Source organism: Notolabrus celidotus, chromosome 10 (genome assembly GCF_009762535.1).
Source record: "Notolabrus celidotus isolate fNotCel1 chromosome 10, fNotCel1.pri, whole genome shotgun sequence".
Classification (NCBI taxonomy): Eukaryota; Metazoa; Chordata; class Actinopteri; order Labriformes; family Labridae; genus Notolabrus; species Notolabrus celidotus.
In genome coordinates this window covers 16544555-16562819 of record NC_048281.1, presented here as the reverse complement: position 1 = coordinate 16562819, position 18265 = coordinate 16544555, and the positions used below count along the sequence as shown (strand labels likewise).

General features: G+C 40.8%; 1 protein-coding gene across 1 annotated transcript in view; it reads right to left on the bottom strand.

The window, feature by feature from the left end:
* Positions 1 to 256: 256 nt before the first annotated feature.
* The window catches only part of csrnp3 (cysteine-serine-rich nuclear protein 3), a 29874-nt gene continuing 11865 nt past the window's right edge, over positions 257 to 18265 (bottom strand). Inside the window, exons 3-6 of the mRNA XM_034694720.1 lie at positions 6832 to 7000; positions 2236 to 2495; positions 1809 to 2105; positions 257 to 1686 (exon numbers count right to left, since the gene is read on the bottom strand). Coding sequence (XP_034550611.1) covers positions 547 to 1686; positions 1809 to 2105; positions 2236 to 2495; positions 6832 to 6994 — 1860 coding nt within the window. The 5' untranslated portion in view covers positions 6995 to 7000 and the 3' untranslated portion in view covers positions 257 to 546. The remainder of the gene's footprint in view (positions 1687 to 1808; positions 2106 to 2235; positions 2496 to 6831; positions 7001 to 18265) is intronic.

Here is an 18265-nt window from a genome sequence, read left to right as displayed (position 1 = left end):
AAACTTTTTTCAATGTAAATTAGAAAGCCCTAAATTATATATATTTTTTGTTTATTTTATTTTACATTTCTATTTTATTTTATTTTCATGAAGTGATGTTGATAAATTAACACCTCTTCTGTCACAGGCTGCCCAGATTTTTATGCTGCATTTAGCTGGTTTGGAAGACATATATTGCCTAAAATAGACTTTAAAAAGGGTCAATCTGACCTGCAACACAACAGGAGGGTTAAAGAAAGGAGATGGTAGCAATTTGTCACTTTAACAGTATTTATTCAATATACATCCTAGGACACAGCTGTACAATATTATAGCAGCATTTGAGCTTCTCATCCCTCGTACAATGTCAGAGGAAAATGACCGCTGTTTGAATATGGTCAGTGGCTTTTTAGTAACAGATGTAAATGTACTACAGGGGTGTCAACTGCTTCGAAATTGAAGGTCAAATAATGCAAAAAGGCCATGATTATGCTCCCTTGAAATGCCACATGGTCAGGCTCAAGTTAAGACATAATAATGCAAGAACACTTTGAAAGGGGAGACCCACTAAATTGCTGTGACCTCAGGGCAATGGTCTGGTAAAGGAAGGTTCTTAGCGTTGTTTGCTAGTAAGGTCAGGTCAGAATGGCCATTATTAATACTGGACTCCTGCTGTTGCTGTTCGGCTGTTGAACACAAGCTGCTGTATGAACCCTGCGTGTTATTGTTCAGGTAGTTCTGAAACTGGGTCTGGTTCTGGTTTTCAGGCTGCTCCACGAATGCCACCTTGGACACCTTCTTCTCCGTATCGGTTGTGTAGCTGGTCAATGGCGTAGTGGGAGAACCGTTGGTCAGAGTGAAATGGTGATTAGCATTAGCATTGGTGTATTGTTGCTCAGCCTGATTAGGGTAGTCTGTGTACTGCTTGGTAGACATGTTGAATGGTCCTTGTGGCATGCCACCGTCGGTCGTGCTGTTGGAATCTTGGAATGCTAAGGCTTCCCCGTAGGGTTCACTGGATTGACTGGTTTGACCGTTAGCGATGACATTGGAGCTCCCAAGCTGGTAGTACTCAGCTGAGGAAGAGTTAATTAAATAACTGTTTCCATTAATATGGTTCTCATGCGTCACTTCACTGTAACACAATGCCGAAGACAACGGGACCACCTCTGAATGAGTCACTGATTGGTTTGCCAAGTTCTCAGACTTCTCTTCATCCTCATCCTCCTCCTCCTCATCCTCAGAGTCGCTGTTTGCTAGGCTCTGCGTGCTGGAGTCGGATAGAGCGCTACAAACACTACTGCTATCCTCTTCATCCTCCTCGTCATCTTCATTCTCCTCTTCCTCTTCCTCCTCTTCATCATCATCTTCATCTTCTTCCTCATCTTCCTCTTCATCTAGCGTCTCCTCCATATTGTCTGGGGCTTGCAGGTGCATTGCAGCCGATTGTGGAACAGCGTCCGACAGAGAGTACTCCAACCTTTGCTGGGACTGGACCAAAGAGTTTCCGCTTCCCAGGTCGTTGTTTTCACCGTGATAACAGTTGGTGGGAGGAACCTGCTGCTGCTCACGACTCTTTTCAAGTTCCAGCTTCATAATGGTGTGCAAGAAATGGGTTCGAACACGGATAGGGTTAAACTCCACTCTCCCTGTTGAATTGCTGCATCCTTCTTTGCTGCAGCCACACGGAAACGACATACGGTCCACCTAAGGAAAGGATAAAATGTACCATGTTTTAAAGAAACCATACTGCCCTTTCTGCATCCTCTCTTTAAATCTACGGTTTCTCTTTCTGTTTACAAGTGTAAAACAGAAGCTTTACGCTTTACCTGGCATTTGATCTCTGCGATGCTGCAGGCACAGGTCTCTGGGTCACAGAAGACTCTACAATCACAACCACAGTCCTCTCTGGACATCCTGATAGCCCGCAGTTCATGTTTCTCTTCCACGTCAATCTTCTTTACCCCGGAGGAGCGCAGCAGTGCCCGTCGCTTTTTAGTGGTAAGCGGCTGCAGGAAGAAGTACTCGTCTACCTCTGTGTTGTCCAGATCGATGTCATCGTCAGAGATGTCTTCCGCTGTGAGCGTGTTGGCCTCTTCAGACTCCACAGTGCCGTTCTTAGTCAGCTAAAAAGGAGGACACATTCAAGGAATTTTTATAACAGAGAGCCATTGACAGAGTGCAGAATCTCTCAGACCATTCCTTTCACACTTCCCATATTTGACACTTGAAATCTACTTAGAAATGATTTTTTACCTTGAGTTTGATTGAGTTGAGTTTCTCCTCCTTCAGGTGATCTCTGAGCATATCTCTGTGGATCCTCTCCTGCTCCAGGGCAAACTCACCCAGGGAGTACTGCCGGATCCAGCTGTGCCTGTTGGACATGCCCAGTGTGCTGCCTCCCTGGCTGGGCACGCTGGTGAAGCCCTGCCGCCGGCTGAAGTAGTACACCGTCACATTCTCGAAATGCACCCTCCTTGTCCGGAGGCGTTTCTCTCTCTTCAGTATTGAGTTGGCTGCAGAGAAAATGGGAATAGGAAAATGGCCATCTTTGAAAAAAATGCTTTTCATCCTGCTTGTAAACTGTTTTGACAATTCATTAATCCAATGTGTAGCAATCCTTCCATCGTCAGTGCTTCAATCATACACTTCTTGATGCTGGAGTGTATCCACGTAAAGCCTGTTACGACATGTGACATTTTTATGGCTAAATCTGGGACACAGACTAGCTGAGAGTATTGTCCTTAAACGCCTGAAATATGATGACTTCTTTCTTGCCAGCTTTACAGAGAGCTTCTACATCTCTCCGCACAGCTTTGCAAGGAAGCATTTCATCACATCTCCCAGCTTCCGCTTGGCATGCGAGTCCTCGGCGTGTCTTTTTAAGGAGAGCTCGACAGGAGGGAGGGGCAGAGTGGAGAGGAGGGCAACGGTGGAGCATAAATAATCCCCCTGCCTCTGCCTGGCCCCGGAGATGAAGAGCGCTGGTTCGTAGAGGCACTGTTCCCAGCGTTCACTGCGTATCAGACAGACAGGACAAATAGAAACCATCTGGTTCCAGCAGCTCTCCACCATCGCACGCAGGAGAGACAATGCATTTCATTAGAGAGGCAGAGCTGTCAGACTGAGCTGACTTTCATTATCTACAGATTGAAATGCAAACAGCTTGTTTTAAGTGTCAAAACAGTTAGCAGATGTTAAGGTTTATACAATCAGCTTTTTTTGACAGTGTACATTAAAGCCTCTTAAAAAAAAAAAAACTCACAGGTATTTTTCACACTTTTGCAAGCTATCATCAGCTAGTGCTCCTTTAGCCTTTTCCACTCCCGGATTCAAACCTGACTGCTTCTCACACTAAAACAAACACATTACAGATGTTTTTCCTCTCTCCCTGACACAACTGAGCAGGATGTAAAAGCACTTAGGGCTTAATTGTTCAGTCTCTCTATCGAGACAGTCAATCACTGTCTGTGTGTGCACATGTCACTTCACAGGAGAGAAGTCTTCACCATACCCAGCTCCCGTGTTGCTGTTAGCTACCAGCATCTGCAGCTGACACAGAGGCCAAGCTGAGCCTCCAGGGACACAGCACCCTACTTATGTCTCCCTAAGCAGGGAGGGGGGGCTGTCACTCATCTGCATGTCCTTCAGATGAGAAAATAGTGCATCATCAAAACAGAAAATGTAAGTGCTGGTTTTGTGTTTGATTTAATCTTCTTTTTTTTGTGTTGCTAATTAAACTTAATGTCATCAAATGTGCACCTGGGCCATCCAAACATAACTCCTTTCTTTTGTTCTTCAAGAATAACATCATTGAGGTTTTTTGGCACCAAGCATGTGGATGCTTTCAAGCCCCATCAAAATGATTCATAACCAACAACTGTATTATCCATCTCACCCACATTCTATATCAGCTCTCACAAATAGATTCACGTGTGCACTGTGCTGTTTAGCAGTGATGACTACAGTGTCCTTATGAGCCTGCAGAGGAGACGTGTTGTTTGTACTTGGCTGTATCCCTGATCGAGACTGCATTCTTTAATATAGGGTCCAGTTAAGTCAGGCATTATGGTGGAATCTTAAAGCAGCAGACCTCTTTTGAAGTATTTAAAAGCTGAAAACTTTACAGAATCTTAGGTTAGATGCAAGCGGCAACCTCCTTTCTCAAACTATGAAGCCCATGCGGAAGTGTTATAAACTGCACTTCATTGAGAATCCGCTTGAGGCTGGCTGCAGAAACACCAGAAAACACATAGACACCAATTCAAAAGAGACGATCTTTACAGCAGCCTGGTTAAAAAACGGCTTGGCTACAGTAGCTTATTTCTCTATCGGCACACACTGTGCGGGGTGAATTTTTTTTCTAACGCAACGGTTCAGAAGATATTAAGATTACGAGTTTTTTCCCAAATAAGGACATGACTGACTAGACTCCCTGACAGGAACACATAGCTGTTGGCTAAGAGGCTCAAACTCCGCCTCTTTATGTCACACTCTGACTAGTTGAGTTCCGCATTTTCAATATGGCTGCCGCCGTTGATTGGCTTCAGAACAGCGCTCAGGAACAGAAGGGTCATGTCACGGATACTACGTCCATTATTTATACAGTCTATGGTTAGATGTTATCCTATTGATACATTTTGGTAACCTATATTCAGCCACTTAATATATTATAATATCAGCTGCTGAAGCAATTCATATATTAATCAGAATTTCTTTATTGAGATATTCTGCACAGTAATTTTCAAGCAAACTGCAGTGATGGATTGATTTAATGGATAACTGTGTTGTGCATAAATAATGCACCCAGCCAAAAACAAGCTGTCATGCACCATTATATTGAAGTAAAGAAAACAAGCCCAGAGTAAAACATACATTATAGATTATATTAAAACATAAACCAACCCTGTAGTTTCTTCAAGCTCTAGAAATAAAAATCAGTCAACCTGTTAGCAATGAAATTAAAAAACAATTCAGAGCTGTCTATGCCAGCTGTCACTACAGTGTTTCTAGTTTTTAAGGCACTGCATGGCCTTGCACCAGACTACATCTCAGAGATGCTTTTAGTATATAAACCAGGTAGGTCTCTCAGGTCCTCCGGCTCCTCTCTTTTAGCTGTTCCTAAGAGCAGAACTAAAACATTTGGAGACGCTGCTTTCAGCCACTACACTCCCAAACTATGGAACAGCTTGCCGGAGCATCTGAGAGGCGCTGATAGAGATATTGAGACTTTTAAACGTAAACTAAAAATGTATTTATTCAGTCTGGCTTTTATGTAGGGTTTAACAATTTTATTACCTACCTTTTACTATAATATTGATTTAAATGGTGCTTTATTATTTTAGTAATTTTAACTGTTATCTTAATCTACTTTTATGTATTTATTCATTCATTTATTTAATTTTATTTATCTACTCAGTTTTATTGATATTTTTAGCCTTAGTTTTATTTTTCAACTCTTATCCTTACCTTTTAAATCTATTTATTTTAACTATTTTTATTCTTAATTTTGATGCTTTAACTTATTTTTATTACACATATTTTATTTTGGTGTGCATTAGTCTCTATTTTATTTTATGTTGTTCTTATTTTTAATTTGTATTCTTATTATTTCTATTATTATCATCATTATTATTATCTTCCCCTGATATGTCTTGCCATTGTTTCATTTCTGCTTCTTTCTTGTTTTCAATCGCTGTAAAGCACTTTGGGTTGCATTTTATTTGTATGAAAGGTGCTATATAAATAAAGCTCGATTGATTGATTGATTGATAGATTGATTGATTGATTGAGTGTTTCAGCAATTTGAACAAAATTCTTGTTCTAAAATTGTTTGAACCAAAATATGGACCATAAAAATGTAATTCAGCCTCTATATCTGCTAACTTACATACTTGTATACCCTCCTTGATATTTGAAATTGTAGTGAATTTAAGAGCCAGTGGAAGCATTCCTGTTCTCAAATATGCAACAGAAGTTTTAGTAACACGAAGCTCTGCTGCTCAATGAAAAGGTAAACCTTCTTAGTGACCAATATTCTATCATATTAAGCCAATTTCAAGGTTTCAACATTTTCCCATGATCCAGGAACCCATGTGCATTTAATGGTTCTTATATTGACATGGCAATTTTCTGCTTGTCTTTTCATTTGAATGATATAAAATGATTTATGGTGGTCATGACATTTAGAGGCATCACATTAGCCTGGGGAAGACAACAAACAATTAACTGATTATCAAGAAAAATAATAAGAAGCAAATAATAAGCTTCTAATTTTGAGAGTGAATTTACTGCTCTCTATTTTAGGCAGTATTTATGCATTAATGTACTTATACTGCTGCCCCCCGTCCTCTAATAATGCAGTGCTCTTAGAAAGCTACACATTTACATGTACAGAGCCGGCTGTGTTGCACAAACACAGCTTGAGACTGCATCACCTCATTCATCTGGCTGGATCTGTGCACTGTGCTGTTCCTAATGAGGGTGGCTGTGCATCCTTTCCCTTTATTACTGCACTCCATTTTTCTCCTCTCTTCCTTCCTGTTTTCCTGTCTTTTCCCTTTCTTTCCTTTCCTCTTCTCTCCTCTTTACTGCAAGGCCATTACGGTAAAGTAATACTACACTCCATTATCAACAGACATGCACATTTGTTTTCTTTCACCTGAATCCTGCATTGATTTGGAGCTACAAAAAAACCTTGCTGCCTCTGAATTTTAGTCCCATCTTGATTAGAAATCCCTCTCAGTACTTTTAGCTTTGTTTTCCCTGACATGAGACGATGACATTAATCTTCCTGTCAATAACACATGTTAGCCTCACGGTGCACACATTTAAAAGACACAAGGCACTCACGGGTGAAGGGGCCCGAGGCAGAGGGGTTGACACTGTCACTGCTATCCCCGCTCTCGCTGCAGGAGGCCTCATCATCAGACTCCCGCAAGGAAGAGCACGGGGAGGAGGAGGCTTCCACCTCCTCAAATTTCCTCTTCAGTATTCCGCTCATGGTCCGCTGCATCTGCACCTGAAACAGAAAGACAGGAGAGAGAGAGAGAAAGAGAGACAGAGAGAGAGAGAGGGGCCACACATTATTTAATATCCAGTTAAGGGGCCTTCATAATCCTCAGTACACTCAATTAGAAACGAGACCCAGACTCTCCTCCCTTCCTCCTCCCCTCACACACACACACACACACACACACACACACACACACACACACACACACACACACACACACACACACACACACACACACACAGATACACAAACACACAGTCTCTCCCGCCGCCATCCCAGCTCCCAGGCGCTCCCTTGGCGATTGATCACCTTGGCACAAAGGAGTTGAGATGGAAGGGGAGAGCTGCTAATTACATACTACATCTGCCTTACAGGAAGTTTATTCCACTGTCTCTGATTGAGCGGCTGGAGTGAAAACAGACTGGACCAAGCTGGCCTGTACTGCTACATATTTGGACTTAATTGCTGCTACATCTCGAATACATTTAAAAAAAACTGTTTAAAAATGTATTACATCGCATCTTACACAGAGAAAAATCCGTAGAACTATCTCAGAAGCGTGCTTCAAATTCAGGCATACACAAGCCTCTATTCATCAAAGGAACACAACAAATTGCATCGATTTTGCAGAATTGTGTGCATGCACACAGGTGAACACATGCTGCTGTGCTTTGCCTTGTAGCTGCCAAACAAAGTGTAGCATAAAATCTGCACAACCTAAAGTGATGTGTACATTTATCACACATCTCTTACTGCAGCACCAGAGGAGGAACAGGTAAAACTGTTGTTGACAGCATAATGAGTGACATCCTGTATGTCTGTAACAAGCTTCTGTTGGGTTAGATGCTTTGAAAGAAAACAAAACAAGGAAAGGCCTCAGGTGGTGCTACAAAGTGGAATCCCAAATCTTTACTATGACTGCGTCTTGTACTCTGCAACAAAGGCAGCCTATAATTAAGTATTATTAAGCATTGTGGGAGTAAAACCTAAGATTTACCAATGGACTGCACTGACTTGTTGGTTAAAATCACCTTTAAATAGTGCAATAATAGCATCTATATTGCATTGGTACCACATTTAAATCAGTTCAGCCATACTTTACAGAAAAAATAAATCAGACACTATTTGTGTCTGCCTGTGTAGGTGCATATAAATGTTTTCGTACACATGCAGAGGCTGCTGTGTTCTAAGTGTTACAGACCACTTCAGTGTCAATTGAGGGCCCATTAACTCCCTCTGACTGATGATGCAATTAGACAAATAAACAAGAACAAGCTCATCAGTCTGCTACACTAAAACTAATCAGCTTTACACTGGAGCTGGCTCTGCATTGTAACTGTCAAACAATATATTACTTTGATGACCGCATTTTCCCTTTGAGTAATACCCAGCTGTTATTCCTCAGTGTGTAATAGGTTGTAATACTGCTGGATTTGTTCAGTGTTCATCACTATTTATGAAGCAGACTTGGTTGAAATGTAGTCCTTTAATATGTTTGGCTGATGATCCTCATATTCCTTTTCTTTTTTCTTTTTTTTGCAGTAGCTGGAACGTCATGTCACATTTTAAAATAAACCAAACAACACAGCAAGGATTGCTATGACTGGCAGCTTTTCCCTCACTGCTTTCACTCCTGAAAACTGGAATCACTAAAGACAGCGTGCATCTTCACCCAGTCCCACTCTGTCTATCTGCCAGAGCAGCTTGTGGGGGAGTTTCCATTCACAGACAGCCACAGTGTGTTTCATCTGAGCTCTGCTATCGAGTCATTACAGATGCAAATTCCGCCTGAGAGACATGCTGCCAGAGAGAGAGAGTGAGAGAGTGAGAGAGAGTGAGAGAGAGAGAGAGAGAGAGAGAGAGAGAGAGAGAGAGAGAGAGAGAGAAAGAAAAAAAATGGAGGTGCAGCCCAGAGAGGAAGAGAGCTGCCTGCCAGCGGGGGTCATTGTTCCCAGGAGGCTGTGCTTGTTCAGTGCAGTGACATGGCACCGGCAGCGTTTGGAGAAGCTCCAGAGTCAATAACTCTACCTACAACTGAGGAATGTGAGGCATCCTTCGTCTGACAGGATGTGGAGGAGAGAGGAGCCTGTCAGGGTAAGTTCACTGAAGAGATTTATTTTAAGAAAGATCTAATGTGTTAATTTAGAAGGGAAATATGTAAGAGCAAAACCTTACCATCTCTCAGTTCCTGTAAGGCAATGACTGAGCTGGCTGACAAGAAAAAGTGCAATCTGAAGGAGTTATACTTAAACCAGTGGCAGTATCTGTTACAAGTATCTATATTGATATCAGGTAAAACTATCTGTAAAAGTACAGGTAACACATATCTGTTAGAGTACCAGTCTCAGTAACTGATACAAATACCTGTAACAGCACCAGCATTGATATCTGTTTCAAGTATTGGTACCAGTACCAGTATTTGTTTCTGATACAAGTATCCATTACAGTGCAAATATCTGGATCTGTTACAAATATCTGTAACAGTACCAGTATCAGTGTCTGTATCTGTTACACGTAATGGTACCAGTAACACTACTGGTTTCTGCAACAGTGCTGGTACCAGCATCCAAACCTGTTGCAGGTAGAGTTAACAGTACCAGTGACAGTGTCAGTATCTATTACACATATCTTTAACAGTACCAGTACCAGTATCTGAATCTTAACAAGCATTGGAACCAGTACCAGTATGTCTGTAACAGTACTGTTACTAGCATCTTTATTTGTTAAATGTACAAGTAACAGTGCCAGTACCAATATCGACATCTGTTACAAGTACCTGTAATAGTGCGAGTTTTGGTTTGTGTTACAAGCCCCTGTAACAATACTAGTACCACTATCTGCATCTGTTACAGGTTTAGGAAACAGTATAAGTACCAGTTAAAGTATCACTACCTGTTACTAGCATCAGTACTAGTTCTATCAGTATCAGCATGAATACATTAATACAGTTTGATATCAGATATAGCAATTGATGCACTAATATGACACCATTCCTCTCAGCCCCCTGTGTGGGGCCTATAGGGTGTTGGTCAAAGCTAGCAAAATTTCACCATTAGGCGTTTTTCGACTGCAGGAATTTTACCCTGGAACTAGGGACATTACCCCTGAACTACAAGCATTTCGACTGGAGGAACCAGGGTCTAAATTTAGTATACGGGTAGATAATCTCCTCCCTGAAAAGCCCCTGCTTGGGGGGTAGTACTTGTAAAAGGTCCTAGGACTTTCGGTTGAACGTAACAGTGTTTGTGGAGTTTACACAGTTGTTGAAACACAGAAGGGAGTTCCTGAGAATGCATGCTAGTTCAGTTTTTTATTAAGATTTCAAAATATTATTTATTTAATATATTTTTTTATCTCCATATGTCACTGGCCTGATTTGCACAATCTACCTGGGACTTCAGCCTGCGGTCGTAACGCAGACAACAATGGGGGGCACAGGAACCTTTTAGTTCCAGGGAAAGCAGTTCTGGGGGCTAAAAGACCCTGGAACTCTTGGTCGAAATGCACCTATTGTTGTCTTTGCCTCTGATATCTGATGTATTTTTTAACAATGACTATCAAAGAGACACCCTGTATTGACCAATACTCAAGTCTTCATATCAGACTTATCATTTCAGAATATCTCTCAAATCTGAGCTGCAACAATTAATCCAGTAATCATTATAAAGGCAATTTATGTTAGAATAATTTGATACCAGATTAATTATTTTGGGGGTATTTTCATCCCAAACTTTAAAGATTTGTTGGGTCCATCTTCAATACTGTCAATATTGTCTTTGTCTGTCATACTGTCAATGAAAGATCTTGGTTTCTGAAACATTGGTTTGACAAAAGAAACAGTCTATAGACACAGGCAGTGAAACCACTTAACAATAGAAACATAATCGGCAGAAAAATCAATAACTACATTTTTGCAGCCAAACACTACTTTCTCTGATGAATGTCATCATGACAGCGCATAATGACATTTACTTACAAACTCAAACTAGCCTAAGTCATATGAGCAATGTGAGAGGTGTAACATGTTGATCAATGAAGGCTGCTTTTCTCAAATCTGAACAGCAAAGACACATCACAGACTTGAGTGGAAATTTCCAGCAATTTCATTCCATTCCTAGCAAGGGTCCTAATTAGAAACCATTGTTGGAAACCTATTCGTATGCTTAGCCCTCAGCTGATGCTTCACAAGGCTTTGATACCAAAAATGGTTTCCATGGAGATTCTAATGTACTCTCACAACCAGTGCTTTCCATATGACAGTGTGTTACATACTGTGTATAAGGGTTCTTTATATTTAAGAGCCAATGCCAGGGCAAATTCAGTTTCTACCCCAGCAGACTTATTTATAGTCTCAGATGGATGCTTTCTGCTTGATTTGCGTTCTTTAATGACAGCATGAAAAGTCAAATTCTTGTCTCTGGATGGGCATGACATCATGAGGCACAGAGCTGCGGGTAATCTAGGGTGAACCTCTTTCATCACGGCTAAATAAAAACCAGAGGTTGTTGCTCCTCTCCAACAGCTATCTCTTTGTCTTCTCTGTTGCCTTACCACTAATCATGGCCGGGCAGCGTGCACTATATAACAGTACCAGGGAGAAAAATCCCAGAGAAAATAATGCAGCAAAAGGCAGCTTGGAAAGCCCCTCCCTGTGTTTGATTCTCTGTGCACACACAAACCAACTCTTTTTTTTTCCTAATCAGCAGCACTCACACACAATTATTTTTTACCTCGTCATTCACGAGGTTTCCCACAATCACAGTAAACTAATGTGACAACACAAGGCTCCAAACACTCATGCAAAGTGATGCCAACAAGCCTATGGCATCTGGAGCGAGTCATGACACATCAGTCCTGCAATGTCCACATTACACTCCTGTGTGTGTGTGTGTGTGTGTGTGTGTGTGTGTGTGTGTGTGTGTGTGTGTGTGTGTGTGTGTGTGTGTGTGTGTGTGTGTGTGTGTGTGTGTGTGTGTGTGTGTGTGTGTGTGCCGGCCCTCACAGGAACAACTGACCTGTATCCACTGGCAGCCTGTGACTCCTTTCACCTCTTCTCACAGCAGCACAGCCACACAGTGAAATAAAATGTGGCTATTCAGACAAAAAGGTGAAACATGATGAATGAAGAGGTTTCCAGTTGGCTTCGGTCCACTGACATGCAGCGACCCCTTAGCTTCATGGGGGAAAAAAAGGTGCAGGAGTGTGAGAGAGAGGCTTGTAATTTTCCAGCTCTGGCTGCACATATGCTTTTACTGTTGCAAGTCGGCAGTCTTTCTCACTTAAAACCCTCCTGTCTGTCACTGTGTTCCTCTCTCTCTGCCTCTTCTCGTTTCTCTCTCTCTCTCTCTCTCTTTGGCCACACAAAGGCTCATTAGCTGCAGCCGGCTGAAAGGCAGGAGCCTGACTGGAGCAGAGAGTGGAGCAGAGCAGAGGCAGCCTGTGAGATCACATGGGTGGGATGTCTGAGAGAGAGAGAGAGAGAGAGAGAGAGAGAGAGAGAGAGAGAGAGAGAGAGAGAGAGAGAGAGAGAGAGAGAGAGAGAGAGAGAGAGAGAGAGAGAGAGAGAGAGAGAGAGAGAGAGAGTGAGAGTGAGAGAGAGAGAGAGAGAGAGAGAGAGAGAGAGTGAGAGAGAGAGAGAGAGAGAGAGAGAGAGAGAGAGTCAGGCGTGCCTCTGCTCCTGCTGTCTGCAGATATTTTTACCAACACGAGCAGGGGAAGGGAAGGGGGCGAGGGGGGGAGGAGGAGGGGGCAGAGGTATGTATGGGGGTCGAGAAAGGAGGGAGGAAGACAGAATGTTGGAGAAATGGAAAAGAGGGGAAGGGGGGGCATTTGAGAGATATAAGGCAGTGGGAAAATGGAGAGGGGGGGGGGGGGGTATAACAGGGCTACAGAGGGAATTGTAAAGGGGAGGGGGAGAATGAGGAAGAGGTGAAGTGAGACAGAGTGGAGAGTGGGGAGGAGGGGAGGAGGGGAGGATAGAGAACGGGGTAATGAGAAAGTAGAGAGAATAGAAATGATGCCAAGAACAACACAATAAAATACCATAAAACTACAAAATAAAAGCTGAGAGGAAATCTATGGCTGATGAAGTAAGGGACATCGCAAGTTGTTAACATGGAAACACGCACAATCATAGCGTTAAACAGCAAAATCAGCTCAAGATATCAAAGTAGGCTCGGAAGTATGAACATCCCCTACTTCACCAACTGTCATGTTATGTTCAAAGTAATTCTTAAAGTTTAAATCTTTCTTATATAAATAACATGCAAACCTGGCAACATTATTTATTCACAGAAAAGTATCATATGGAATCAAATATAGGATTTATAAAACATGGTGGTGTCACTTATTGTTTTCTGAAGAGCTGTTTGGAAGTTTAATAATGTTACAATGACTTCACCTAACTTTCAACTAATCTAGAAACTATAGGGATGCACCGATCCGATCCTGGTATCGGATATCGGCTAGATGGGACTCATAAAGCTAGATCGGATATCGGTGACAAGGGGCCGATATATAGTGCCGATCCATATGGCAGATCTATTCATCTCAGTTCTATGCTTTTCTGTGTTTACAACATCTATTGGTCATGAAGATGAACTCACCAGACTGCTAGTACACATTTATAATCTCTTGAATAATGATACTGTCAGTTTAAAAACGTTTACTTTATTTTGGTTTACAAAGTCAGAAAAGCCTGTATGTCTGTGAAGGTTCTCAGTCATTGGATAACCATGACCTGGTCATGCTTATCCAAAGCTTGATCCGTAAGGCAACTGAACTGGTAGAAATTCTTGAAGACGTTTCACCTCTCCTGTCCACATTACTCCTCCTCTGAAAGGCTTCTTCAGTTCTGACCAGACTGGGGAAGAGCTCGAAGATATAAGGCCCAGTCTGGTCAGAACTGAAGAAGCCTTTCGGAGGAAAGGTGAAACGTCTTCAAGAATTTTCAGAAAAGCCTGAAGTTGCCAAAACATGATTCTATCCTCACATTAAGGAACAGAAATTGTTGAATCAATACCAGGATCAGATCGGCTAGTATTGATATCAGCAGATACCAAAGCCCAGGTATCAATATCAGTATCGGGACCCAAAAAGTAGGATCAGTGCATCCCTACTAGAAACCAGCAAAGAGGTGGCGTTAAGGCCATCACATTTCTGCCTACCTGTTAGTCAAATTTGCCACACCTCTAATTATGCCTAATTATGAATAACTCTTAGCATTTAGATCATCAAAATTAACAAGTTATAAAAAATGTCATCCCTGGTACAGTTGTTATTTAGGGGTGGAACAAGGTGAACAGCAATACATATGTAGCTGTCCTGGCACTTGCACCAAATATCAGTACTTTAATTGGAAAATGTGACTCACTTGTCACTGCTTCATGACTCCTCACTAAGGCACTAATGATGTCAATTTTGCTTATCAGATATCGTAGTAGTTATGCGCTTGTCTTGCAGTTTTTAAAAAATGCAGAATTGCTGTGTTGTGATTATATTGTAATCATCGGCCATGTTCCCAGTATCGTTACCCTGCTTTTCTCACCTCTGGTTGCAATTTCTAGTACTAAGCTGTAAACATGTTTGATTCTGCTCTGAAATTGGGCATTTTAAAACACAGGGTTTAGTCGGTTCTCCTTGGCTTTCAGAGCCAGCCTCAAATGAACACTTGATGAACCGCAGTTTTCTGCATTTTCTTATTGGATTCATTTTTAGAGGTTGCCACTTGTGATCCAAGTAGATGAGGAAATATAAGCATGAACTATTTCATCTAGCAAAATCAAGATTACAAAGTAAACGCCAAAACCAAATTGCCAGATAAAAATTAATAATGCAGGAGATCATTTGTTGTTCACATGAAAATGTAGACAAATCTAATAATAGTAGTGTTTATCAGCATTAGGAAAGTATTTAGAAGTAGAAGTAGAGATATATAGACCTCTATCTCATCCTTTAAACCATAGTGTTGTACATCATGAGTCCGGGACTCTGACTTGAATTGATTCTAGTCCAGATTTTCAGGACTTGACTTGGACTTGATCACTGACTACATTAGGACTGGGCACATGGACAGTAGGCCTCTGACTTGCTTATAGGTAGACTGTTTAATTGTTTATGACAGTTTTTTGTATAAGCCCCTGGTAATTTATTCAGTTTAAAGCCAGGGAAGTTCACCCACATGCACGCTCACATATTGTCTTATTTAGCAACAATTCCAGTCAGTGTGTCCATAGAGGCACCTCAGGTAACAGGGATACAACTCGGACTGGACTCAAGAAATCAGAACAGGACTGAGACCTGACCCAGATTCTTCTTTTCTGACTTGGACTTGGACTGGAACACTGAGGACGAGAGATCTGACTCTCTGATTCAAGGTTTGGCGACCCAACTACAACACTGCCAGACAAAGACTGCAGAATAAAAGCTCAAAAGGATTCTAGAGAATACAAAACATGGAACATTGCAAAGTATCTATGCTTTTTTGTTTGTTGCAGAACTGCAAAAAGCCTTTAACAGAAAATCTGCATACAAAGTCAAAGCTCAAAGGTCAGTTTTATCATTTCTTATTAGAAAATTAGCACAATCAGACCAGACATGGAAATCACAACATTACTACCTCATCTACAGGAAACAAGATTTGATGTGCTCCCAACACTTCCTTTGCCAGGAAGTTTTACAGTACAGTGAGTCGTGGCCATGATTGTGCAGTCAGAGAGACATTATATCATTCTTACACTCAATCGGACTCTATGTCAACATTAAAGATCCGTTACTTCCTGGTACGGGAGAGCTTAAAGCCTTAAACCCTTTCAACACCCTACAAAGCCTTACAGTCTTCACTTACACTAATGACTCGTTATAAGAACAAACTGCATTGCGAACATTCAGACAGACTTATGGCTCTCATGTAGACTTGATTCCAACAAATTCAGGGTAAGTTATGTAGTCTTAATGTCAGGTCAAGTCAACATTTATTAGAAGTCTTTTGTGCGGTGATTTTTTTTTTTTTTGATTGTATTTATTCATAAAGGGACCATGTACAATATTTACCATAAATGTCACCATTTGATGCATTGTACCAGAGTCAGCTGAAAGCTAAGTTGCATCTGCAGTCCCTTGGAATTATTGCTGTCTCTTCAATGCAATTTCAAGATAACAGACTATCGAGCAACCCTGCAATGTTCTGCATCCTCAGCCGTAGTGTCCTCACTGAACCTCACTTAAACAGCTCTCCTCTCCTCCAGCCTTTTTGTCTCTGCTGCAGATTTCATAACTTTATCCAGCCAGAGTCAAAAACGATTTAGCAACAATAAGCTCATTAAGTTATGTACAACTGAAGATTTTTTTCCTTCTTTCAACCATGACCTCCTTTCCAGGAGCCTTTCTACACAACATGCTACACAGTTAAATTTAGCAGCAGCAGTAGTAGAAGTAGTGGTAGGCTTGTAGTAGTGGGAATAGTGTATTATTTAAGGGATTAAATGTTGTCATAGAGTAACTTTTGCCATTGAAATGGCTCCTTTTAAATATGCAGTTTGAGCACAGGAAGCCAGTGGAATTGTACTGACTGTACTCTGTCAGACTGTGCTGAGCACTCAAAGATTACAGCTGGCTGTTGTGGATGAATCACAAGGACCGAAGAACAAGAAAGAAAGCAGAATAATGTAAATGCAGCAGCGAAAAGACAGACATACTGAAAAAAGTAATGCAAGGAAATGTACTGTGTGGACAAAGGAAATAAATGTGGTAAGCTTTCCCATCAGACATTACATTTTGATTTAAAATTAGGGAACATTTAAAGAAATAAAATGTAACAGAATACAAGCTGCTCTCTGGTATGGATCATGCTTTGTTATCAAATATCTGAGAATTATTGTGAAGGAACTTTAAAGGTCTTTTGCCTTTTGTATTACATTTTATTTAGTGAGTAACAATCTATTTTTTCCCTTTCTCTTTAGATTTTAAATGACATAATTCTATTACATCACGCTGTGGGGTTTACTTCAGTAACACCAGGGAAGATTTAGTAAAGCTGTAATGATTAATAGCTTTAAAGAAGATTGATTGAGAACTACTTTGATAACAGATAAGTAGTTTCGGACGTGTCATTCAAATTGTTTGATCAATACAGATTATTAAAAGAAAGGATAAGATGCTTTTGTTTGTCAGTTATGAAAGCAAATGAAATTTTGACTTTCTGTTGACAATCTTTTATGTAGACAGGACATTGTGTTGGTGTGTTTACCAAAATGCCCTAAGTAAGTTGGTATGGGTGCTTTCAAATCAGCAATACCAAGGGGTGGGAGTCTGCACAACGGTGATGTCTGCTCTGCACAACGGTGATGTCTGCTCTTTGAATTATCTCTGCATTCAGATTTCTGAAAAAACAAACTGGTAGGCACAAACCAATGAATAGTTAACTCTCTTTAAAATGCTATCATCATTTTCATATTTTGTCTTAATAAATGTAGCATCTATTTTATTATATCAAAATTTTATAAAAGCCTTTTAAAAGCTTCTATTTTAAGTGCCTTGGATGACCAAATGAAACAATATCAGACACTTCCAACCCAGCAGTTGTGACAATAAAATATTAAACCATGAGTGGGTTGTTAAATAGGCTTTACAAAAACCATGAAATGATGATTGTGTAAATGTGTTTTATTACAAATTTCTTTCATTATCAAGGTTTCAATCAAAGGTTGAAATTCCACTGTGAAAATAAATATTAATAGAAAATGAAATACAAAAGCAAATCAAATTTAGTAGCAGCAGTAGAAGTAGTAGTGGGCTGGTAGTCCTGGGAATAGTCCAGAATTATTTATGTCAAACCAGGTTTGGATGATTTCTTCCAAGAGGAGGTGAAACACAAATAACTGTAAATAATGTGAGTTATTAGACAGCCTAATTTACATTCCTCTAATGTTTTACCCATAACCTTCACACACATATGCTGCCCTACTACATACAAATGCAGAACCTAAGCTGGAGAGACAGCATTTGTTACACTATTGCACCAGTGATGGTGACCTATATTTGCTCTGAATTTCAAGGGGCTCTTTTATTTCAGTGAAGGAAATTAAAGGGAGCAGGAAGAAAACATAGAAAGAAGAGACAGAGAATTCATCATGTGTGTACTAGGAATATGATTCCTATAGAAGATTGCATACAAAAGACCTGTGCAACTCCAGCTATAACTGATGAAAGGGGATTTCTAAAATATGTGTTTTAACAGAATCTTCAGAGTGAAATAGTTTAAAACAAATAAGC